This window comes from Oxyura jamaicensis, chromosome 1, assembly GCF_011077185.1.
Source record: "Oxyura jamaicensis isolate SHBP4307 breed ruddy duck chromosome 1, BPBGC_Ojam_1.0, whole genome shotgun sequence".
Taxonomy (NCBI): Eukaryota; Metazoa; Chordata; class Aves; order Anseriformes; family Anatidae; genus Oxyura; species Oxyura jamaicensis.
The window spans coordinates 149,004,248-149,030,432 of NC_048893.1; the positions used below are offsets into that span (position 1 = coordinate 149,004,248).

General features: G+C 37.4%; 1 protein-coding gene across 1 annotated transcript in view; it reads right to left on the minus strand.

Moving 5' to 3' along the window:
• PCCA (propionyl-CoA carboxylase subunit alpha) overlaps positions 1–26,185 on the minus strand; it is a 275,014-nt gene that overhangs the window by 173,473 nt on the left and 75,356 nt on the right. The window contains exons 7-10 of the mRNA XM_035318665.1: positions 24,777–24,813; positions 19,475–19,553; positions 10,285–10,387; positions 4,375–4,469 (exon numbers count right to left, since the gene is read on the minus strand). Of these exons, the coding sequence (XP_035174556.1) occupies positions 4,375–4,469; positions 10,285–10,387; positions 19,475–19,553; positions 24,777–24,813 (314 nt within the window). The remainder of the gene's footprint in view (positions 1–4,374; positions 4,470–10,284; positions 10,388–19,474; positions 19,554–24,776; positions 24,814–26,185) is intronic.

The window sequence follows — 26,185 nt, forward strand, 5'->3', positions numbered from 1 at the left end:
TTGTTTCTCCATTCTTTAACCACTCACCTTATACAAATGAAATAAACCTTCTCCAGTCTAATTAGACATCCCTTGAAAATGGAACATTTTAAACCTGACTTCAACTCTTTTCCTCACACATATACTGTTATTCTTCCCACCAAATAGCTCCTATGGCAGCATGAAGGCTGCAAAATAAAAAGGATTCACAAGATAAAAGCACCAGAAAGAACAAATAAGATCAGACCTGACATTTCACTCACAAGACCTTCTTCAAGTGATTGTAAAGTTGATCAAAGACAATCCAGTTGTTTTGTTCTATTGTTTCTGCATCCAGAGAGGTGACCACATGGGCAAAATGCTACCTCTCCACCAACAGTTCATCAGATAATGTTTCCCAAAATACCTTCGTCACCTTCATTCAGATAAAGCCAAGTGTTTTGAAAAGTACAATTGCACTGTCAGTGGAAACTTACTGCTCATCTTAGACAAAAAAATACACCCAAAACAAACAATGAAAGTTCACTTTACACTTCTGCTGAAGATAATAGTATCTGCATTTTCTATACTTCAAGGTCAGCTTACCCGCTCTTAGGAAAGATTTTAAACAAGCAGCATGTCCAACTAATTACTTATCTACAGTAATAGTTCCTTGAGATATCTATGCATACTACCGCACTACAGGCATGTTTGAAAAACAGCTTTACCCCCACATCTAAACTGCGCTAACCTACGAATCATGTACAGAGACACAAACAGAACAGGCTCACAGCTTCCCTTAGCCCATAATCCTTCAAAGGTTTATGGACAGAGTGACAGGAAATGTGGTTCTAGCACATATGCATGGAGCACAACCCTAAGGAGAGCTTGTATACACAGTATAGAGCAATGACGTACTTTCCACTAAGTTCTTGTCTCATTCGACCTGTTGGTGACATAGCACCTTGGCAGTTAATCTGGAATATGATCCTGAAGCAACGTGGCTTCATGGAGAAAGCTTAGTGCTTACATAAAGTGAAAGAAGTTGCTGTCTATGCACCTGACAGAAACATTCCTCAGAGAAGCTAACAATGGTGCATGCCAAAAAGGTCACAAGAAGAGTTTGTTTTACTTGCATTCCAACGCACTCACTTGCTGGTAAAATAACCTCCCTTTTGAAATCTGTCTCTTAGATCCTTCTGTCACAGGCAAAAATAATAATAATAAAAAAAAAAAAAACATTTTTGTCCTTTGAACTGAAATTGAAAGAACATCCTTCATTTTAAAAAGACAGTGCAAAACTAATGTCTATGATAGCTAAGTCAACCACAACTCTGAACATATATGGCTAGGAAGAAAAGAGAAAAAAAAAAAAAACATACTAAGAAAATTATTTCCTGCCTGAGATAAAACTCAGGGAAATTTTGGAAAACAGTTGAGAGTGTGTCATAAGAGTAACTTCATTCTGAAGGTCTTGTCTGCTAAGATTCAAACCAGAGGACGTGACATCACCTCAAATCTCCAGAGAAAAGTAGAGACAACCAAGGAGAATAAGCAGGCAGCTAGCAAGTTCTGAGAATTTGCTCATGGTGAATGATAATGCAGATCTTACACAACAGCAGAGAACACAACAGCAGGGTGCTGTTCCACCATTACTTGAACAGTAAAGTCCTGAAAATGTAGAGAGAAGGTTAAACCCAGTGTCTGAGTGTCCCAATGTTAAGCATTTTGAGATATGATACTTAAATGGCAGTCCATGGGGGATCAAATGTTTGATCTCTTTGACTACCACAGCAAAGCATAGTGCTAGATGATCACAGCGAGTGGAAGGGCCTTCACGTGGCACTTCTCCATAATGTCATTCAAGATACTTTGGAGGAAAGTCATCAACATATTCAAGGAATGATAGCCGAGTGAATAGCTAATCTGAACTCAAAAATAGAAAAAATGGTTAAAATCTAACTTTGGACATCAAAGAAACAGATAGATAAGTGCTTCTAAACAGCTGGGCATTCCTTCACCCAAGCAGTGAGGCTAAAGACAAAAAGCTTTTATCAGGTCCTGAAATGGTTAGAAAGAACACCTGCCCTCATCAAAGTGAAGGTTAAGAACGATCCTTTGAGCTGCAGTTATACAACAGGAAGTCAACTAAGATTCTTGAACAACTCCAACATCTTTACATTCCGTTGATCAATTTATTTTAGATTGATCATAAGGGATAAGTGGATTTTCTCATAAGCTTTATGAGCATTGTTTCTCTACATGGTGAAGACTCCCTTCTTAATTGCTCTACCAGACAAAATGCTAGGCTGTTGTCTTTTTCTACCTTGCCAAAGGACACTGCCTCATAGCAACTCTCTCTGAAAATGAACAGAGAGAGTTTGGGCAGAGCAGGAACAAAAATTGAACTAAGGAACAACAATTAAATGTTGCTCATCTGTTTAAATTTCAACCTGTGTGGTGAAGTGAAAAGCCATCAGCATCTTCCCAAAAGGTTTGAAGCTAGAGGCAAAGACAAAACTGTTGCAAGGCACCATAAGTTTTGCCCAGCTCCCAAAGAGTGCTGAGAAGCCTACAACCAGTGCTAACTAAAAAACTGGTGATGCTCTTACTGTCCATGCTTCCCAGAACAGAGTAGGACAACTGACTATGTTAAAAGACAATGAGCAAGGTTTGTTGGTCTCCTACTTGGGAATGGGGGATTGACCCACCATGAATCCCCTGAATACAGTAAGCTCATCAGGTTGTGAACTAAAGAGCTTTCTCTCCTCAAAAGAGGAGTATTTTGTTGTTGTTTTGTTTTTTAAAACAAGACAACTTCCCTATGAAAACCTCAGATTCAAACATGAGATGATCCCACTAGGACAAGTTCAACAGCTGCAGACTTAGCTTTGTTTAGCAAAATCATAAAGATTATTTTCAAAGCTAAATGGACCCCAACAATGTCTGTTGAAATCAGCTAGGCACTTCAGAAAAAGACACCGTAGGCAGGAAGAGAATCAAAAGACATCTGAGAAGAGGCCAGAGTCAAAAGCCCTAAATCATACAAAATAAAAATAAACATCTTAGCCTACAACATTCCCATCTCCACAGCATCATGCAGGGGAAAAAAAAAAAGAAAGAAAAAAAAAAAAAAAAAAGAAAGAAAGGGTTTCAACTTAGCTCCACATTCTTAATAGCAGCTATCACACAAAATAGGAGGGGAAAAAAATAATAAAAAAATAATAATAATAATAATAAAAAAAACTAATGAGGGCAGAGTACTTCCTCCACCAGTTGTGTCATTACCTGGAAGATTTAACTGAAGGCTTTAGGGTCTCTACAATGTATGACAGAAGTTACTGCCTTGCTTATCTGCAATGCTCTTTGAACTGTTTGTAAATAAATGCATTCTGCAGTCAACTGCAAGCAGCTGTAAGTCAGATAAGGCTTCCAATAAGGAGCTGGCAAAGTCTAAAACATTCAGCAGCAATGAGAAAGAAGAATTTTCATGCCAAATTTTGGAAGCTATTGGCTTGCCCCCACTCTTTTGTAGAGTTATAGGAAGGGATGAAAAAACTTACTGGCAACTCCAACAGAGAAGCCCAAGTTCGTTAAAAGGCTGATATTTCTGATGAAAGAAACTCTCTAATCACAGTTGGCTGGTGACAGAAAGACACATCACTCCTTTTAATTCACCATGGGCATGGAGTATGAAGCAGGCAGTAGTGGCAGGCAGCAACCTATAGGTACTGCTGAGGCAAAAGACTTTCCTCTCAAGTGCTTGGGTATACGTATATAGACACAGATATTACATTGTGACGTGAAGCCTCCACATTGCCCAAAAAAAAACACAGTCAGATTCCTAGGCATAATGCTTCTGAGAAATCCGCAAGCACTACAGGAAGCAACAGGAGCTATTTAAGCATTGCTGGACACCTATACCCATAGTTCACTACTGTGAGTGGCACTAAAAGTGGTCCAGAGTACTCAGAACTTTATATTCAATTCAAAATAGAAATAAACTGCATTATCTGGCCCTCTGAAAATTACTATAGCAGTCAAATATCCAGTTAACCATTCCTAAAGATATTTATTTCATTTTTTATTTGACTCTTAAATCCAAAAGCTGAATACCAACGTAAAAGAAAACTATCTCAGATATAATAAGCAAGCCATCTCATATACTCCAAATATTTGATTGGTAAGATCCACTTCTATGGAATGGAAGAATGAGTTAATGAAGTAAGGTCAAACCACTCTCTAAAGTACATTAAAGCTGCATTACATGCAAATGACTGCAACATACTAAAACATACCATTTGTTTTCTTTGCTTTTTTTTTTTAAAGAATAAACTTGGCTTGTATAATAAAAGCAGGAGCTTTCTGAAAATGTTTTCAGTAACTATGAAGCTGTATGGAGTCCAGTATACCTACCTGGGTGCTTCCTCCACAACTTTTTGGTTTCTTCTTTGAATAGAGCACTCTCTTTCATTCAACCACAAGGCATTGCCATGTTTATCTGCCAACACCTGAAACAATAACATGCTGCTATTAACCAACATATGCAAACATACCACTTTTTGACATTATACTGCTATTATGTAGCATTCAATTACTCTATTTTTTTTTCCAATCTAGAAATGAAGATTGGGGAAAAATGTTAGTATAGAAAGTTAATTATATATGATATATTAGTTGAATGCTACTTCAAATTCTAAACAGGATTATTTTAGAGCCTCTCTACAGTCTGTATATGGCAAAGAGCACTCACTTCTTGTGAGAAGCCCCCAAGAAGTTCAGAAGGGAGAAAAGTAATCAAAGACTGAAACAAGAATAATATACATATATATCTTTTCATGCTTCTAAAACGGTACTGCATAATGAAATACCAAGAAGCATGTTGTTAAGCATTTTTTTTTTTTTTTTGTCAACAAAGGAGAGTAAAATCTCCAAGCATATCAAATTTAGCTCCTAAGTTACAGACAAAAGCTTTCAGAACCAACAGCTAATGGGTTTTTCTTAGTGGGCTGACCATCCTGTATTTAATGAGGAAGAAACTTTGAAGTCTGTTGTCAAAGGGAATTTGCTACTTCCCCAATTTCAGTGGAAATTAAGGTAGTAGTTGCAAGGATTTTCGCAAAAGTCAGGTGTCAGCTACAGTTCTTGGCTGCAGCTTCAGACCACGAAAGAGTTAAACATACAAACATCTAGACTCAACTACCTAAATTACACGTTAGGAAAAACACAAGTTAAGTGTAGCAGAACACATTCTACAAGTTCAGACTGTAAGGAAAAGTAAGAAAAGGAACTTTATGAATTCTTCTGTACAGTACAGTCATTTCCAATAGCAGCAGACTGGATTTGAGAATTCAAGTAGACTTCTTCTGAACTTGTGATGTTATACTCTATGTACTTATTTTTGGAACAATTTCTTTCCTTGCAGACCACACCTGCTCCCTTCTTCCTTATAAATTTTTCCGTCTAATCCATTTTCTTCCATCTATCTTCCTGCTCTGATCTGCGGGAACCTGTGCCAATATTCATGCTTCATTCTTTAACAATGCAGTTCTACACTGAAAACAGACAAGATAAAAAAAAAAAATGGAGACAATCTTCCTCAAACTGTGTGAACTCAACCATATCTGCTTACATTTGTGACAAAGAACCTGTATTATTTATTATCCCTTTTAGCACCACAGAGCGAGTACGGCACTAAGCAAGATGAATTCCTGCATCTATGACACCAATGTTTCCTGATGCGTGAATAATCTGGGTAGATGCGACTGGATATGAGGCACTGATCTCATGAAGATGACTCATGTGCTGTGCAGCATCAGACCCAGAGCACTCTGCACTCTGAGGGATCGGACTTACCTTTTCCTCACAAATTTTGTTGAGCTCCCGTAAGTTTATGGAACTTTCTAGAGGAAAAATCCTTTAAAAAGAGCTCTACAAGAATGACACCAGGGGATTTCCAAAACTACAGCTTTTCCCAAAATGCTCTTCCCTGCCCCATAGAAGGTTTTGCAGCAGGCAGCAACAGAGTACTCCAGCCAACTGCTAGATTCTCTAACAGGCTCCGCTACACGAAGAGAAAGAAAACCTAACGACATCTAAAGCAACTTCCCACTCCAGTCCTAAATCACCCAATCCAGAACTAAACACCATGGAGTTTTACAGAAACTGATTTGGGAATTTATTATTATTATTATTAAAACAGTGCATCTATGGCATAGCATGGTACTTGGCTGGAAAATCAGTGTCCTGTAAATAGGATGATTCCCTGTGAGCACTTTTGCTTCATTACAAAGCCTATACCTTTCCACAGAATTCAACCTCACAAAACAGGCAAACTAGAAAAGTCCTGGAATATTTCAACAAAAATAAGTTTGTGTTTTTTCTCTCCCTCCCCAAAGGGAATAATATAATATTTTTCAAGCCAACTTGTATTTTTTTTCAGTACATTTCTCACATTTCCTTCTTAATTTCTGCAACCTGTACCTTAAAAATTTGTATTGTTGCATTCACAGGCAATATGGCCCAAAAAGAGACAAATGTGGGTATTTGCTATGAAGATGTAATTAGGAACAAACTAATATGTAACAACTAGTTAGTTATGCTTTAAACTCCATTTTGGGTTCATTGCTTATATTATCTGAAACAAAAGATACATAAATCAATTATATTTCAGAAGACTTTTACAGAACATTCAAATCAATCTCTGAAATAAAGTTAAAATCCAGTATACGTCTCACTAAAAATGCAGGTCACAGCTAAGGCATTTTGCTAAACGTCTTAATATCCATTTATAAGAATATTTTGTTTTGTGGGACTATTATAACAGTAGTATATGCTATGCACATCTATACACTAAAATAATTAAATATGATTTATCACAACCTCTTCTATATGATTCAGCTAAATTTTATTTCCAGTTGTAGGTCTGCTATTCAGCCAAGTAATAATTAGATATTACAAGTACTCTTACTTTAAACTCAAATCCTTTATGTCAGATATTTCAGGAGAACAAGACTTCAAATCAGTTCAAGCATAAAGTCTATTTGGACTCTTTTTTCCTGTTAATTGTTTTAGTCTTTTCTCATGTTTTACAAAGTGATTGTTTTATAGCTAGACGCAGGAAACCCCTTATTTAACAATTTTAAGCACCAATCCTTTGGAGCTATATGAGAATGTTAAAAAAATGTTCTGTTTAAAAATTACTGCTAACGTAATAAATATTTGGCATCTGGTCTCAAATTGTTTGTATATTTAGTAGCTTGAAAATGAACCAAGGTCAATGTCCTAAAGCTGATTAGAACATGAAGTTAAAATGATACACCATGATATTGTTACAAGGTACCATCAAAGTGTTTGTGTAAGGAAAACACCACTCATTGTATAGTTATAAAAAAACAAACAAACAAACAAACAAACAAAAAAAAACTATGCACCATAAATGATAAATGGCATAGACATGTTTTTTAATCTAAGTGAAAATATTTGGTTGTTCTTAATTACAGAGCTGATTTTAAGGTAACAATCTTTTTAAAACTAAAGGAACCAAGACAGAATGCAAAATCTGGCCCCAGCTGACATAAGTATGGAAGAATCAAATCTTATCTAACTTAAGTCATCAGAGAGTCTGTAGGAAAGTGTTGAAGCTCTCTCTACACAATGCAGAAAAAAAGGGCACTTTGAGAAAATGAAGCCTCCCAAATTCTCGAGGACAGTGGGACTTACTCTCAGGAAGTACATACCTCTTTCCACTGACCTAAGAGGCGTCTTAGACAACTAGATTAGAACAAAAGGTTAACTTTAAGACAACAAAAAGAATCCCAAGCCAAAGCACATGCTTTAGAACATTTCTATTCAAGACAACTTTTGAGCACATGACCATACTTGTTTCAGTTCTACTGCATTTTGAACAGTCCCTTGAAGCCTGATATCAAAAATAAATATAAACCAAATTTATTTCATTACCTAAATTAATTCCAAATTTATTTTTGATCTCCCTGAAGAGACTTTTCTTCCACTACAGCTGGTAGCCTGACTGGATTTTTATATAGCATACAGCAATTTTAACCCAAGTCTGCAAGGACCAAAAGAAATAGAATATTAACGTATAGTGAGCTGTGTATAAAAAAAATAAAAAAATAAAGATGCAGGTATCCAAAAATTATTGGTCCTACCAAGAGAGTATAGGAAGAAGGTCTAGTGATCTGAGCTCTTTTGTAATGAAGGTTAGCACTGAAATTAAATGTTTACTATATGTCTTCCCTTGGCCTTCAGAAAACAATAGGTTGAGGTTTAAATTTCATTTTTACAGATTGTTTCTTCACATATGCTGTAAGTTATCCTGCACATAGACAAGTTCTAAATTGAAATAGGAAAAAAAAAAAAAAAAAAAAAAAGTCTATCAAGTTTGATTGGGCACATATCTGACAGGGTAAAAAATGTTTAATATTTCTCTCCTACAAGTCATCCTACACTATCAGACTTGTCGTTTCATCTCGTTATTGAGCTACTCCCAAAGGAAAAAATTAAGTTCTCACTGTAAAAACGAACACACTAAAACTTCGAGTTTATGTTTTGGTTAAGTAAAATTTCTTTTTCAGAAACTGACATACTACTTACGAATTTCTTGTCAAGATAGACTATTTTAAGCCTATTGACAGACACAATTTAGTTGCCTTCATAAGATCAAATACATCCCAGTTTTAAGATCATAATTTTGTTAAAGAATCTGTCCAAAGCAAACAAGTCTTTTTTCACATTAGCAGATCTGGCTCAGTACTAGATCCAATAAAAGATCCAGAAGGTAGGGAGAATATACTTGATTTTGAACAACCATGTCCAAAATGGGACACACATCCTGCTGAGTTCACAGACAGCATTAGACATCAGATACAAAACCAAAACACAGGCAAAACCACCTACAACTTTCAAGAAAAATGTTAAGTATAATAGCGCTTGAACTCCTACATCCTCTGCTGTGCTCAAGCACTGGAATCAGGATCCAGAGTTCAAACTTCAGCCCTCAGGACAGATGCCTACAATCATTTTTTTTTCAATTAATTGAGTATGGTTCATTGTCTTCCTGCTAAAGAAAGGGTAGAGAATAAAAACAGGAAGGCTGCACTGTGTATGATAGCCATGCAGTTTGAGCAATGGTCCAATACACAGGAAAACGCAAGAACATAGGCCTTTTTTAGCCCAGTGTTTGAAACAATATTCCCTAACACTTAAGCCCATCAAGTACCAGACTAAGGGTGGAAGGACACTACAGTCTCTTAAAGTCTCTGTTAGTTACTTACACATTTCTCTTCTCCTCTAAAACAAAATGCAACATGATCACTGAACTTGTCTTTCATAAGAAAAAAAATATTGCAGTTGTTTGACCCGAATTCATGATAAATATTTGATATAATTGGCATTAAACCAATAACCTATCTCTCAGCACAAAGACTATTATTTTAAAATTGCAGTTCTAAATGTGAATATTTTACTATCATTTTAGGACACAGAAATTCTGGGTTTAATCATTTGTGAGAAATAAATGAAGGGTTGTGGTTTTCTTAGTCTTAGTTGAAGGCCTAAAGGAAATCATTTTGGAAAACAAAAAAATCACATCAGTAAAACTGTTTGATATATTTCTGAAATATTTTCTTTAATTTGATGCTGTTCTATAACTGAGATACAGGTTTTACTTTAAAATTTTAAGTTTGGTAAAGACTCTTACAAAAGGACTCAGTAAAACTTGCCTGTGATACTGACTGTACTCACCAAAGCAGTTCTATGTCAGTTCACTTGAGCAGAACAAGCCCAAAGATCGAAATATTTTGCTATACAGCTGTCCAAAAGTCTCTCCTATCTTCACACATTGAACAATGAGACTACATCTTTACATACATCAAGGTAAAAATGAACAGCTCAGTTTTGATGATGGTTCTCAACCCTCTATCCTGAAGACATTCCCAAGACTATTTTACGTATAGTTAAAACATAGAAGGAAAGTTGGAGTCGGACAATTTCTAAGACTGAGTCATAAACAGACAGGCTTCTTATTCTATCCTCAGAGAAGAGCAAGAATTATGTTTTGAGATGTTTCGTTCACCTGTTTATACATACCAAGCTTAAGGAATCTAAGGAAATACTATACTCAAGGTTTTTATCATAACAGATGTGATGGTACCCTAGAGAGCTCCGCTAAGGCGGTAACCTGGAATACACAGGCACTCTACACAGCCACACTGTCTTCCTTCTTGCTTGTAATGTCCACTTCATGAACTTTGATCGGTTTAACAGTTTGAACCTTTTTAACTAAATAATAACAAGAGTACAAACCTGGATTTCTATGTGGCGAGGGTTATCAATGAACTTTTCTATCAGTAAGCGATCATCACCAAAACTTGAAGCAGCTTCTTGAGACGAAAACCTAAAACCTTCCCTTAAATAACCAAAACAAAAAGAACAAACTTTATTTAAAAAGATAAGTTCTGAAGCATAAAAGGAGAAGGAACATTTATTCATTAAAGTTACCTTTCAGTTTTCAAACAATTAACACACATCCAAAAAACAAGTTTTTACCATTTGCATTTGATTTTTTAATGTATCTCTATTTTCTTCAATTACATAGACAACAAAATTACATGCTCAAAGTGCAGAGGATTTCAAATTGTTTAAAAAGTCTTGGCATTTACCAAAATTATTTGCGTAAGTTTTCTTTGCTGTCATTTTCTTCTTTGGAAGTAACACACTGATCAAGTGTAAACAAAAACACTTACAAAGTATTTGTTATATAGAAGTAAAGGTGAAGCTCACCACTGTTTAAGGAATACAGCCCTCTTAACGCTCAAGAATGAATGGCAGACATCAGTTGTACGTTAGTTAGATGAAAAATGTAGATACATGTATGGCATATTTTGCAAATTCAATGACTGAACACATAACCTGAAGATTCAATAATTCACTTCATAGAACATGCAGCTGAACTACTACTTTTTCCTCACGTTACAGTAGAATTGTTTTATACTGTGTCCATTCCAAATACTTCTGTCTTCTTCTCTTCTACATACATAATTATTCAAACAAGTAAAGATTATAAGATATTTTATTCACCCATTTTATTTTTCCTGGTAAAAAGATTATTCCTATGGTACATAACTGCTTGCAAACAACTTCATGTACACTTTTCAGTGGGGTGAAATGTACCATAATACAGGGAACTAAAAGCTACACAGCATATTTCTACAGGTTCTTTAAGTGACATATGATGTGTGTGATCGGGACTGACGTGTACGACCAAGTCCAAAACTTTTCACATAAGCCCCAGAATGGAAGTGGAAGGGAACTTGGGACATACTTAGAATAACTGACAATGTGGGGCGGTCAAACACCTGTACTGTTGCAATGAACTTCAGGAGGAGGAAAAGAAGAGGGTTGCCCTTTTTGTGAAAGGGAGATCAAATATAGGGATCTCTTAGGAAATGAAAGGCAAGAGGATGAGAGCTAGAGGGTTTGGATGAAAGAGGTGGCCAGTAAGAGGAATTCTGCAGTGCAAATTTGTGCTCAAGCTGAGAAAGCGGACAAAGTCTTCATACAACAAAGTATCCAGTACGTTTTCTAATATTATTTTATTTATTTACTTATAGGAGACTAAATTCCCTGACATCTGTTGGAAGAGCAACACGGAAGACCACAAGCAAACAGACATTTCTGACGGATGTTGGGGATCTATCTCAACAAAGATAGACTCAAGAAGAGGAATTACTGGTAATGGAATGGAAGAGGATAGAATCAAGATCTCTTGAGAAACTGATGCATACAAGACCATAAGACCAAATATAAGATAAACAGCATATGTCATGGTGAGGCTGCTGTCAACTCTGAAAGGCTTTGGAGATCAGGAAAGATCCCAGATGCCTGGAAAAAGCAAACATTGCACCAAGTTTTGAGAAGGGTATGAAAGAATCAGAACTACTATCTGGTCCACCTTACTTTAATTCATTAGAAAAGTAATTGAAAAAGCTTTCCTAAAAGACACAAGAAAGAGATCCATAACTTATTGGATTTACCAATCTGATCATCATTTATGACTATATCTAATAATTACAGGAGAACAGTGAATATCAGCTTCAGTTTTAGCCAGGCCTTGGTGGTCTCTTACATAGCACCATTGTTTCCAAGGCAGGATGTTACAGTCTACATGTGCACAACTAGATCAGTAAAAAACTGGCTAGATCATCAGGCTCAAAGTCTACTAGGCTCATAATCTACTTGGAATCCAATACAAGGGAATTTTCCCAGGAATATACTCTGGAACCAGTTTAACCTCAGTATCATTGACCTGAGATGCACCACCGCTAATGCATGGACAACACTAAACTGAGGACATCAACATACTCAAGGGCAAGGCTGCATTTCAGACAGATATAGACAGGCTTGAGGGGTGAGCTTACAGGTATCTTTAAAAATTCCACAGAAACTAATACAGGATCCTGCACAGACTAATCCCCCCTAGCATAGCCAGCAGAGCAATGCGGCACTTGCAGGGCAAGCAGGCGATCAGGCCCGGTCAGCATGGGTTTATGAAAGGCAGGTCCTGCTTGACCTCTTTCTATGACAAAATGACGCGCTTAGTGGATGAGGGAAAGGCTGTGGATGTGGTCTACCTTGCCTTCAGTAAGGCTTTTGACACCGTTGCCCACAGCATTCTCCTCGAGAAACCGGCTGCTCTTGGCTTGGACTGGCGTATGCATCATTGGGTTAAAAACTGGCTGGATAGCTGGACCCAGAGAGTTGTGGTGAACAGAGTCAAATCCAGTTGGAGGCCGGTCACTAGTGGAGTACCCCAGGTCTTGGTACTGGGGCCAGTTCTCTTTAATATCTTCATTGATGATCTGGATGAGGGGATTGAGTGCACCCTCAATAAGTTTGCAGATGACACCAAGTCAGGTGCGTGTGTCAATCTGCTCAAGGGTAGGAAGGGTCTGCAGGAGGATCTGGATAGGTTGGATCGGTGGGCCGAGGCCAACAGTATGAAGTTCAACAAGGCCAAGTGCCGGGTCCTGCACCTGGGGCACAACAACCCCAAGCAGAGCTACAGGCTGGGAAGTGAGTGGTTAGAAAGCTGCCTGGCAGTGAAGGACCTGGGATTATTGGTTGACAGTCGGCTGAATATGAGCCAGCAGCGTGCTCAGGTAGCCAAGAAGGCCAACAGCATCCTGGCTTGTATAAGAAACAGTGTGGCCAACAGGGCTAGGGAAGTGATTGGCCCCCTGTACTCAGCTCTGGTGAGGCTGCACCTCGAGTACTGCGTTCAGTTTTGGGCCCCTTGCTACAAGAAGGGCATCGAGGTGCTTGAGCGAGTTCAGAGAAGGGGAATGAAGCTGGTGAGGGGTCTGGAGAACAAGTCTTATGAGGAGCAGCTGAGGGAGCTGGGATTGTTCAGCCTGGAAAAGAGAAGGCTCAGGTGCAAGCTTCTCGCACTCTACAGGTACCTAAAAGGAGGCTGTAGCAAGGTGGGGGTTGGTCTATTCTCCCACATGCCTGGTGACAAGACAAGGGGAATGGGCTAAAGTTGTGCCAGGGGAGGTTTAGGTTGGATATTAGGAAGAACTTCTTTACTGAAAGAGGTGTTAGGCATTGGAATAGGCTGACCAGGGAAGTGGTTGAGTCACCATCCCTGGAGGTCTTTAAAAGGCGTTTGGATTTAGAGCTTAGTGATATGGTTGAGTGGAAGACTTGTTAGTGTTAGGTCAGAGGTTGGACTCTGTGATCTTGGAGGTCTCTTCCAACCTAGATGATTTTGTAATTATTAACTTTTACTTAGTACATGTTAGACCACCTTTGAAATACTGCATCCAGTTTTAGATCTCCTCGCACTGAAAGCTGAAGCTGAGCTGAAGTCAAGGGAGAGCAAGTAAGACAGCCAGGCTCACTGAATGAGGCTTGTTTGAACCTGGACAGCAACAAGGCTTTGGGGGAACCTAACAGCAGCTTCCCAGTACTTAAAGAGTAGTTTACTAAGACAAAGGAGTTGTGATCTTTATTGAAGTACACAGGAGACAAAGTGATCATGAACTGAAACAGGAAGTTTCCAACTGGATATAATGGAAAAAAAAAATGACTGGAAAGAATCAATCAACATGACAGGCTCTTTGGAGAGGTTGTGAAAACTCATGCCTTAGAGGTCTGCAAGACCCAACTAGACAAATCTCAAAGCAACCTACTTCAAATTCAGTACTGACCCAGTTCTTAGCAAGAAGCTCGATGAGATAATTTCTCCAGGTCCTTTCAAACATAAATGATTCTATAAGGGGAAGAACAGGATGTCTTTAAAGGTTCTCCTCTCATCCTACAGTACATTTATTCACACTGAAGTATAAGCCATACAAAAGCATTTATTGATCTTGCCACATGCTTTCTTTTGTTTTTTTGAAGTGAGATAGTCCGTGCCAACTTTTTGCCTCCAGCTCCAAGATTAGCATCACTATTTTAATTAAAACAACCACTTTTTTTGGAGGCAGACAGACACTAATAAAAGACTGCCATCATTATGTAATATTTCAGTTTCCAATATTAGGAAATACTAAAAGAAAATAGTCTTCTTTGTTGAGGCTAGAATTAGAAAGGACATAGCTAAGAACAGATGTTTTATAATCACTAGTACAATTGAATCCTTCTAAAAATATGACTGGTAAGTTAAGCAACCAAAAATATTCCAATGTTCTGAGTTTAAACAAAAAACAATAATCCATTGCTTCAGCTCAACTCCAAATTTAAAATAAAATCAATCTCATCATTTTACATAAATGTTTATAAATGCACCTGGCTTAAAAACCTGTGTTTAGAAAATGTTTTTAGGAACCTCTGTTTTTCACTCATTCAGTCTCACTCCTTCCCCTTACCTGAACAGTTCCACAGCCCATACCTCTCCTGTACAGGCCACATACGCTCTGGGAGGCCAAACCCATACATTCCCGCTCTTACAGTCTGACAGACTAAATGCACTGCTTTGGGAGGGTAATAAAATTGATAATTTTACAAAGGGGAGGGCACAAAGCTCCAAATTCCTCAGAAAATAATTGCTAGAAGATAATTCAATGCCAATTTCCAACTAAAGCTGTTTGCAGCTGCAGCTAGTAACTAGAAAAACTAATTTCTATTTATAAATTTATGGAGTAAAAATTAGGACCAGTAGTTCCTATATAGTGACCTCTGATCCTAAACGTACAAGCTAGTAAGTACCTTTGTTTAAAGATCCATCACAATCTTCCCCCAAAATTAAAATCTGATCTTCAGAGAGAATAGGGCCCTCAAGTGAAATCCTTTCTAAAGTTTGCAGCAGATTGTTCAAAGTCATGAAGCCCACCGACTTACAGGTGCAAGTGTTACAAGCATTCTGAAAAAGCAAGAGAGCCTTCGTTTCCCCACAACCAAGGAAGAAGTGATAGAGAAAACTTCCAGACTCACAGATTCCTATCCCTGCCTTGTTGTACTCTGTACTGAACTTCATGTTGCGTACATGGGGCTAGGATCACTTATGTCAACAGTCGGTTTATGAGCTTAGTACAGCCTTCAGCTTATTACCCACTCCCGCTCATCGTATGAGTACCTACAATATTGCACCAGTAAGCCTAAAATCAAAACGGAATTCAGGATCCTGGGAAGATGGTTGTAAGATTTCCGAGCACAGGTAGTCTTTTCCTCAATCCTACCAGTAGTGGAGAGAGACACAGAAAGAAACAAGCAAGCCCAGATCATCAATGTCTGGCTCCAAGACTGGTCCCTCCACTAGAGTTTTGTGTTTTATAGTTAAGGAAGAGTCTTTGAGAAAAGAGATCTGCTGGAGCCTGACAGGATATTACTGTCTTGATAGAAAAACATTCATTGGCTCATAACCTGGCAAGACTGAGTGAGAGAGCTTTAAACTAGGATCAGCTTGGGAGGGGACACCACTTGCAACACTGAGGTTAAGCCAAGCGATGACACTGCCTGAGGGTGGCAAGGGTAACAGAAGCATCTACAGCGGCGCCTAGGGAGCACTGAGGGTTCAGGAATGCATCCAAAATGCTTGTGTACCGATACACACAGTATGAAGAACAAACAGGAGGAAGTTTTGGTCCATTCCCTGAGCTATGCCGTCATTGGTACTAGTGAGACTTGGTGGGATGAGTCCCATGACTGAAGTCAGGTTGTTTAAAGAGAAAGAGGCATGGCAGGCAAGGTGGAGGTGTCATACTGTATTTAAGGGAGAGACTAGACTACACAGCCCTTGCTTGGATGATGAGCCTCCACGTGAAGATTAGGGGGACACAGAACAAAGTAGATACCATTGTGGGTGCCTACTACTGGCAGCCCACCCAGGACAACAGCACAGGTGAGCTATCCTATAGGAAACTAGGATAAATCTCTGGATCAGTTGCCTTCATCTTTATGGAAGACCAACTTCACAGACAAACTGTCAATATCATACTGCAGAGGCAAACAAGCCTCGGAAATTCTTAAAGCATGCTGAAGATAATTTCCTGACACAAGTATTTATGAAAACCAACAAGGAAAGCTGCCCTCCTAGATCTGCTGTTTGAGAATAGGTAAGGCCTTGTGGAAGATGCAATGGTAGCTGGCTGTCTTGTCCACAGCAATCACAAAAGAGTTGAGCTCAAAATTTTTGGTTTATTGAGGGAAGAAAAAAAAGTCAGAGTTGCCACCCTGGATTTTAAGAGTAAACTGAGTTATTCAAGGAGCTAGTTGGCTCCCTCCTCTATGGGAGACTTTTCAGATCTGGATTAGTGGCTTGAACTGCACACAAAAATTCATACTAGCACTTGACTCAAATTTACAAGAAAAGCAACATAAATGAGATTTAGGAGAGATTGATGTCTGAAGAAATACAAAGGCAACCATACCCAAAGAGGGGGGAGGGGAACATGGCAGCCTTCCACAGTCACATGCTCATGAAGAGATATTTCAAGAAAAAAGTTACAACAATGGTGAAACGGTATTCTAGTACTTCCATTTAGAAATATTAGGTGAAAATGGCAGAAATCTTAGCTATAAGAACTGGAATGTCATAATAGCTAGAGGAATCTAACAATGTTAACTGTCTGGGCTATGTAAGATATGTAAGAGATGTGAGAGATGAAGTACTAGTAAGTTACTATAGCAAATAATTCTGTAAGAGCAGGAATTAAGTCAATCAGATTGGTCTTTTCCACATCCTGTGGTTAATTCCATATCACACCACACAATACATTACTTAAGCTTTCTTTTAATATTATGCATAGCCATTTAAGATGAGGAGAGTCTTCAGCTATCCTGAAAATCCAAAAATATGTTTCAAACAAAATGAGTTCATATACAGCTTCCCCCCCCCCCCCAAAAAAAAAAATAGCACTTAAAATTAATCTCTTATGTCAATGCCAAAGCAAGTTTTCACATCAAAATACTATCAACGGTTCTTCACAATCATCTCAGACGTATGAACCCTGAAATATAAAAGGCAATTCAGATATTGGTTCCTCAGTCTGCCAGTAGCTGAAAATCAATTTTTAGGATTACATGGATCTGGATTCAATGAGAAAACGTGATGTCAGCAAATTTTTATAAGATATTACAACTATCAGATACATTGCTTTGTCACTAACAAGCTGAGTCACCTTCAAAAAAAATCACATAAAATGGAAAAACCTTAGTTCTATAATGCAATTAACGGACATGTACAACAAATCATTTACAACCTCGTATTTATTTCTTCCAGGCAGACTGTAAGAGAAACCTAAATCCTCTATTTCACACTGAAATGCAAAGTAAATCCTTTTCTATTTTCCGTTATTTTAATCTCACTTATCATCCTGCAACAAGTATTTTGTCAAATACATCTTAGCTTCATTGGTGCCTATAACTACTATATAACTACTATATAACTACTAAAAAAGGCATTCTTTCTTAATTTAGGATCACTAACTGTATAAAATTATACTGTAAAGACAAGGCTAATGTAGCTAACAAATAGATTAGAAGGACACCACTGGCAAATATTAAGAAGCTGAATAGTATTCCAAAGGCTTTCCACAAAGAAGGCAAGCATCACTAGTATCACTGGGTCAACGTAATATCACTAAATATTAAATGCACAAAAAACATCCTTAGTTGGTTTCGATATCAATCAATTTTGTCAGGTGACAATGGTGAAAACAGCAGCCACAACTTTTCTTTGAAACAAATGAGCAATTATAATTTTTAGACCAAGTTTTCAATTTTTAAACAGTTAATTTAATCAAACTCCTTTGACAGTTCCTGTGCAAAATGAGAAATGAAAGCCTTTCTTTTAACTCCAACAGATGTACTTGCTGCCTGAATGAGATCAAGGCAGTCATTTGGGATTCCAAAGCAATGGGAACAAAGCATCTTCATAAAAGCAAGTTATTCTAGATCTTTTATTCTAAAATGCAAAACCTTGTTTTCCCATTTAGATTTGAATAGGAATGGGCTAAAGATAGCAAGGCACAGAATGTTTTCTTTAAATCTAGAATTTAACTACTAGGTACTCATTTTCTTGTTCTTTTCAGTTTCCAGGTTTTGAGGCAAGACTGAAAAAACACAACAATACAGAGGACAAAATATATCAGGGAAATCTTACAGATAACTAACAATTAAACAACAACATGAGTTGTATTCCAAGCTAATTCCAGCATGTGTACTGCCTTCTCCTTCACATAGAGAACATTTAGAAAGTTACTTAGTTTTAGATTAAAGTATGCTTTTTGTTACACATCTTTGAAAACTCATACCATGTCAGAGTTTTGTTTTTTGGTTGATTGGTTTTGTAATAGTGACACACGAGGTTGAAACCAGGCTCTTCACTGTCAGAATATCAGAGAAGAATGGATTGTAAAACACCTCCAGTCAGTAATGTAGTTTCCTGAAGGGTTCAGGATTCAGACAAGCATTAAAAGACATGAAAATTTGTGTTTAAACAAATACTCGGCTTCAAACAGGCAAAAGCACAACAGTTTGCACAGGCAAGTATTTTAAACACAGAAGTATGCTATTAGAGCACATTCTGGAAATACCGTTTCCACACATGAATAATCAGTCTCATCAACTTTAACAGAGCTAATGGTTTGCATTAATGTTTGAGAAGCAAAGCCAATAAACATTCTACCTAACACACAGATGATTAGTACATCAGCATTCTGGAAGGCACATAGCAAAATATTATTTACAGTGCAAATTTACAGTCATTCACTGGGCAAAAAAGGCAGATGCAAGGGTTGTGGATTTTATTAATATTATTTTTGACTTTACTCAAAATAATGGACTGTGTTTTAAAGTTTATGCAAAAATTAATTTTAAATACACATATGCAAACTACCAAAGTATACCACTTATTATACGAAAGGGAGAAAAACAAGTTCTACCCAATTTCTGTTTAACAGTTCATATCTGCTCAACTGTCAGCTCACAGTGGCTTAATAGGACTTTGGTAACTGCAGCATTCATCAAGGCAAGCTTTTGGACAGCGTCTCACCTGGTCTCTTCATCATCCCAAGCGATTCTCATGCCTTTCCCACCACCACCTGCTGAGGCCTTGATCATGACAGGGTAGCCTAACAGCGGGGAACAATTAGACAGAAGTTCAAACTTTGATCAGTTGGTCATACAAACATGACAACTGACCACATGTCCAATAATGCCAGTAGACAATAACTTCGTTTATTAAAATACTTCTTGTTTGGAGAGAGAGGAGAGGTTTTTCTTTTCAAGACTTAGCTGTCAGTACAGTGATTTCTAAAGCCAAGAAAAGGTTGTCTTCTCTATTTCATTTATAGAAAAAAAAAAAAAGCCACACTACAGAATGAATTATTCCCAAGTAACAAAGTGGTTTATGAAGGCACTTGACCTTTTTAAGCTCACATTCTTTAGAAACAAAATTTAGTTTTCTTGCTACTGCTGAGATAAGATATTGCTGTGATTAAATTAAAAAAAAAAAACAAAAAAACTTTTTATTAGCAAGAATAAGCAGATCTTCATAAACTATTGGTCAAGAGATTCAGTAAACAAGTCTGTACTTAACACTTTTGGTGCAGTCCAGTTTAAATAACAGAGCATCTCCAGAAAGCTGTAATGCTCAGATATTACACAATAAGTAGCAGATTATTTTTCATCATTAAAAAATGTGCAAAAAAAATATTTTCCCAACGTGACAAGTAACAAAAAAGTGAGCATCATAAATCTGACTGTGCATAACCAGAAATATTTCACTTTCAGAACAAGACAGATTAACAGGTACATGAGTCAGGACCTTAGTTTTCTGAAAACTAAGTGTTGTACCAGTGTAGTTTAAAACCACCTTTAGTAATGATTGTGCATCTTGTAGCACAGTATGTTTTGAATTCAAAACAACTTCCTAAAACAACTTCTTGTTCCTATCAGTGAACTTCACCTTTCTCCCACGTGAGTATATGGGAATTTGGAAGTTAAGGTACTGATTAGAAGGTTTTTGACATTTCTAGGATAGTAGAAATATTCTTCTCTGGTCTCCAGTAAGTTTAATGAAAAATCATAACATTATGTCAAACATCAGACTAGCTGATATGGTCTGACAAGAAAAGCCAATCAGTCCTTGCAAATTGAAGATACATTCCTAAAAGAGGTTTTGATCTAGGGACAGAAAAGGACATTTCATTACGGTTCCCTAATAGAAATGATCAGGTGTGGTATTATATGCATAGCTAATGTTTACAGTTGCTTTCTGAAATGTAGATCTACTCTAAACCTGCCATGTGACAATTACAAATTTCCCCACCACCACCTCTTCTGCAAAGACATTTTAATGAAAGGAGGTTCAAAAGATGTTTAAAAACAAGATCCAGAAAATCTTTTGCTTAAAAAGACTGAAGTGGACATAAACAAGAGGGACATGATACAAATGTAAGAAACAAATAGAGCAGTGTTGACTGGAAGGCAGGAATAAAGCTGCATGCTTTAGAGTCTCAGGTAATCTCTACTTACTAGATACATACTTAAGACCAAACTGAACTTTTCAAGGAACCTTGCTAGAGTGTATGCTACTTTTTCCTTTAAGTATCTCATGCTGCCCACAATTATACAGGATTAGTCAGACAACAATGGGTCTGATCTAGAACTGCATCAAGTATTTCCTAGGCTTCTGTAATCCCAGAGATAAAAGGGTCATGAACAAAACAGCTCGAGGTTACATGCAGGAACAGTGAAGTCCAACTCAATTTCATGAAACGCAGCATATGTTGTACCTATGTAAGAACAGTTTATCTATGCTGTAGCTGTTTTTCCAGATCCCTGGCAATCACCATGCTCCTAGACAAGTCAACTAGTGGTCTTGAAATCAAGTAAGAAGCATATCCTGTATGATTTCCAAACAAGAAGTGAGGTTTAACTAGGTAGCACTACCAAACTCACACCACCTATGTTAACGCTATCACCAGAGACTCCAGCTTAAAAGGTTTGAAATTCTTAAATAAGCATCGTTTTAGGAGTTAGAATGGCAAACTCACTATGGCAACTTTCATCATGTTCTTATTCAGTGTTACAGGTACTTGAAAACTCAATGATGCTAACAATTTCAGTTTAGCAGTATCGGTCCCTTGAACAGTTTACTGATTTTAATTATGTAAAAGTAGTAGTTCTAATTTATTGTTTTTTCATTGCAACTGTAAAATAAGTATGCTGGCAGTGTGTCTCGGTGAGTCTTTATATATTATAGAATATATAAAGTTTATGTATCACAGCCTACTAGGTTAAATTATCACACAGGATACATGGGTCACTGGTAGTACTCATCAATTTATGAACACAGCTTTTCTTCCCGTCCCAACTTTATGTACACTGATTACATGTTGATCACACCTTTATGCAAAACAGTTAAAGATTCCAGAGAGCCACAGCACAGTTAAGAAGAAATTTAAAATAATAATGATAATAAAAAGTCTAAGTAAGGCTTGGGTTTGATAAGATACATGCAGCTTTTTAGGCCAAGAAATAAAAATTCTTAGCAAGACACTTCTGTAGGTTGGGATGATGATTAGCCAGCCTCCTCAAAATAAGGGGACTTGAACTTCTGCTCATATATGAGTTTACACTCTACTTCCTGTGTCACTGAACTTAACTAAACATGTCAGTTCCTTGGCCAACACCAAAGACTGATCTGTCCCAAGCCAAGCAAGGTCTCACAGAATTTAAGTTTTGTATAAATATTGGGCAAATTATGCCAAGATCAGAACATGTTGTTCATCGTTTTTCTGACGACTTTTACACTAGCAGCAGTTAAAATTGCTGAAATACCAATCCATGGATTAGTTGGATTAATTGTGGAAGGGAGAGGCATGCAAACAATTTATAGTAGCATTTATAAAAGCATCACAAAACATCACATTGCCTTACAAAGCAGGCACATTTTTGAGTAGGTGTTAGATTTTCAACCCTTCCCTCAAATTAGACACCAATTTACATGAGATTAAAATTGAACAGACCCTCATTTAGTTTATACTGCCTGTACTTCTTAGTTTGATTCATCCAGTCAACAAACTGAGAAGTAGAACTTTCTGAAGATTCATCGATGCTTCAGAAATTGAGAAGCTGGCAGTTCTTAATGTATAAGTTATAAATGGATTTTAAAGTAGCATGGGAAAAGAGCCAGTGTGATTAAACACTACAGAAGAGATCACAAGAAAAGAACAGCCCACATAGACATATATGAGAAGAGCAAAGGAGCCTATACAGCAATACCGCTTCCAATTCCTGATTCAGCCTAGTATCTTTTTAACACTCACTCTTGACAGCCTGGGAGAGCACATCTCAAATGAGGGGTGAAAGGTAGGTTTTTTTTACTCCTGTACTTACAAAATTCTTATCCGTAAACAATATCAACTGAAACAGTTAAAAGTAGTTCATCAGCCCTGATGTGCCATAGCCCACTGCTACTGGACCTTTGGCCAGAACATAGCAGGGAACAGTAGAGGAATGCACAGGCCATAAGAGAACATTGCACAACGTTTTAGAGTTTTAAGTAATGGCACACAATGATTTTTTTTAATAATTATTTAAGCACGCTTAGAATACTGAGGCTCTAGGTATGTGAAATTAAAAATAATCTGAAAGTATTCAGTTACGTATTGAGTACCTTATCACACGAGGACATTCTATACAGAGACTTACACAGAGACATTAATTTCATCTTATTTTACATCCTTTGAAGTTATAAATCATTGGTTTGGCTTCTGATCCATGGTCATGACTAGACAGAAGCCTAATAAAAGTGATCAGTTGATCAAAACATGGGTAGAAACAAGCCAGCAAGGACAATTTCCTTTTGCTATGTGGCTACCACTTGTCCATATAAAAATGGCTTTAGGATTTGTCATCTAAATAAAAAACACCACCCAGCTGTCTGGAATCAACTTCAATATCTGCAGACGACTTCAATATCTGCAGATTTAAGACTGCCTTGGTATAATGACCTCCAAAGTGTTGCTGGTATCAAAGACAGGAACCAGTCGATAGAACACCAGAAGAAGTTAGAAAACAATTAAGCAAGAATTTAAAAATATGTCTAGGAAGCCACTGAATGTTTTCCTACTTAAAATGATCAAAGCTATTTAAAAACATTAAGAAAATGTAGAAAAAAACACTGAAATGAAACTGAACTGAAATAAACACATAACACTATATATGCCTTTTTAAGCACTGAAACCAATTTTATGTGCCAGTTCTCCTCCGGATGTTCTAGTTGTTTGAGTCATAACCTCTACCTTTTGTTTCTGCTTGCATGGCAGTGATCAGTAATCACCTGATTTCCCAAAAGGGGCCAAGGCTGACCCACAGAAATGCTGACTTCAATCATGTCAGCCTAACATTCAGTCAGGCCTACACTGAGGGGTTTCACGATAGTTAACCAGTGCAGGGTAGGAACGCCACCTTAAACGCAAACTGGGAAAGTATTACAGTGGTCAAGAATCATCCACAGCACGGCAAGTCGCAGTTTCTATCTGGCATTAAGGCACATCCCTAGGTTTTGGCACAGGTGAGATGTATATGAAGTGGGTTCTTGGAATTATGCAACTGATGAGCTTAAATAGCTTCTCATGGCTACTGTATCTTAAAATGAATTTTAAGAAAAAGAAAAACCTCTTATTGCATTATTTTCTCCTCCTCGAAAGCATTTAAGAATGTGTAATTTCAAGCATATGGTTACACATTTTCCCTAATATTAAGCTTTATTTAACAAAAGCCAAAACTCATTAAACACATTACACTTAACCTTCATCAAAATGAGTCCCAGACAGTTTGCTGGTTGTTCTTTTCACCATTCTGTAAAATATTCAGAATCTGAAGTGTATCTCTTCTGGAAAGCACAGAAGAAAGGCTGGTGGTCTGGATGATATTCAAGGTAATTGCTGTGCACACAGTGAAGAATGAAGATCATAACATCACTGGCGTCAGCCTCCAGATCAGGAGAAATGTACCATGCTTAACTTCTGTAAAAAGAACCCCATGTCCGATTGCAGATACACTTTGAAATAATTCCTTTAGCAAGCTGACTGCTGCATATTACAAGCATTCCACAAATCATGGCTGCACTTGTTCTGTATAGTCCAGTTGGTTAAGCTAAAATGTGATGATTAAAGAGACAGGGCGTTAATGCCTAGATTTTTCCAGCCCTATAGGCAATAGGGAACTTAAAAACTATTAAAACATTATTTGTTCTATAGGGATTACTTATTACACATTCAATTTAGTCAACCATGTCTGCTGAGAGGCACACAAATCCCACCATAGCTAATTTAAGAACTTACCAATTTCCCTTGCAATTCTGACAGCTTCATCTGCATCCTGTAAAAGCAGGAAATGAGACCCAACGTTAATCCCATCAGCCATTGCACTGTGTCCTGAGGGCAGTCATATATTGCACTACTGTCTCCTCTGATTCATTTAATGTTTGATTTTACAACCTTCTGACCCTTTTCAGCCAGAGGAATGTAAAATTAATACCATAAGTGGAATGTAAATTCTACCTCATCATTAGTATACTGAGAAACTCAAAGCAATGAGGAATCAGCTGACAGGAAACACAGCCGGGATTGCAGAATGATTTTCTGCAGTTGTAGGAATTTAATGCTAGAATTTAGAAGTTTACAATCAATAATGGACCATAAATCAGATCGTTAAAGCTTGTCCACTGCCAGCTTGTTTCTGTCCTCTCAGGTATTTGTCATGTTTTCCTGGCTGCTGTCAGTAGGGGGAGTTGATTCTCTATTGTTTGGGTGTGATTCAGGTTCAGAAAAAAATCTTGCAGAACTTCTTCAAAGTTGAAAATTTGTCTACTGAAAAAAAAAAAAAAAAAAAAAAAAAACAAGCACTTCACTTTTGTAGGTTTTTTTTTTTTTCCCCTCAATTCTAAAGAGAATAAACCCATTCATATATCAGCTCCCATCCAAATGTCTGCAAATCACTAGTGTATGACAACTAGAACAACTCCTGTTGATGCCACCTATGGCTTCAGCTGACTCATGCCACGATAGCCTGGTACAGAAAACATGATACAGAAAAATGTATTGGGAAAGCCAGAGAACAGAAACAGTGTACTTCTCACTTTTTAAACAACCAAATGTCTTCTCTTGCAGTAGTTAATTCTGTTTTCTCCTACCGGTAACAATACATTTCCATGACACAACACCAGAAAGAAGAAAGGGTTAAATTACAGTGGCATGGGTTAAGTTCGAAAACTCCATCCAAATTTGCTAGTATTTATACTATTCTGTGACACACATTAAAAAATTAGTATGGAAGGCAGTAACGTCTGGAAACCGCCAGCTGCTAAGTGAGTCTGAAACTATGGGGGCTGACTTATGAACATTAAAATGAAACCTGATATTTTTAAAGCTTTTAAGGCAATCCATTTTAAAAGCACCCAGGTCAGAACTTTAAAAAAATACATAAGCAATGTTCATACCTGGTTCATTTATGTCCGATAATAAAACAAAATCCTCTTTAAAAGTCTTCAGTACCTAGTAACAGCCCCATGAAGAATAAGGGGGCTGGCAGGGGAAGTTGTCAGAAAATTTAATTTCCTTTCATTAGCTAGTCTGCTCCACAAATCGGTGCTTGTTAAGTTCAAAGCAGTCCTGAAAGCAACATCAGTTTTAAGTCTTTTTACTCCAGTCACATCTGTTAATGAGATTTTTCCAAATAACAATTGTTTTTA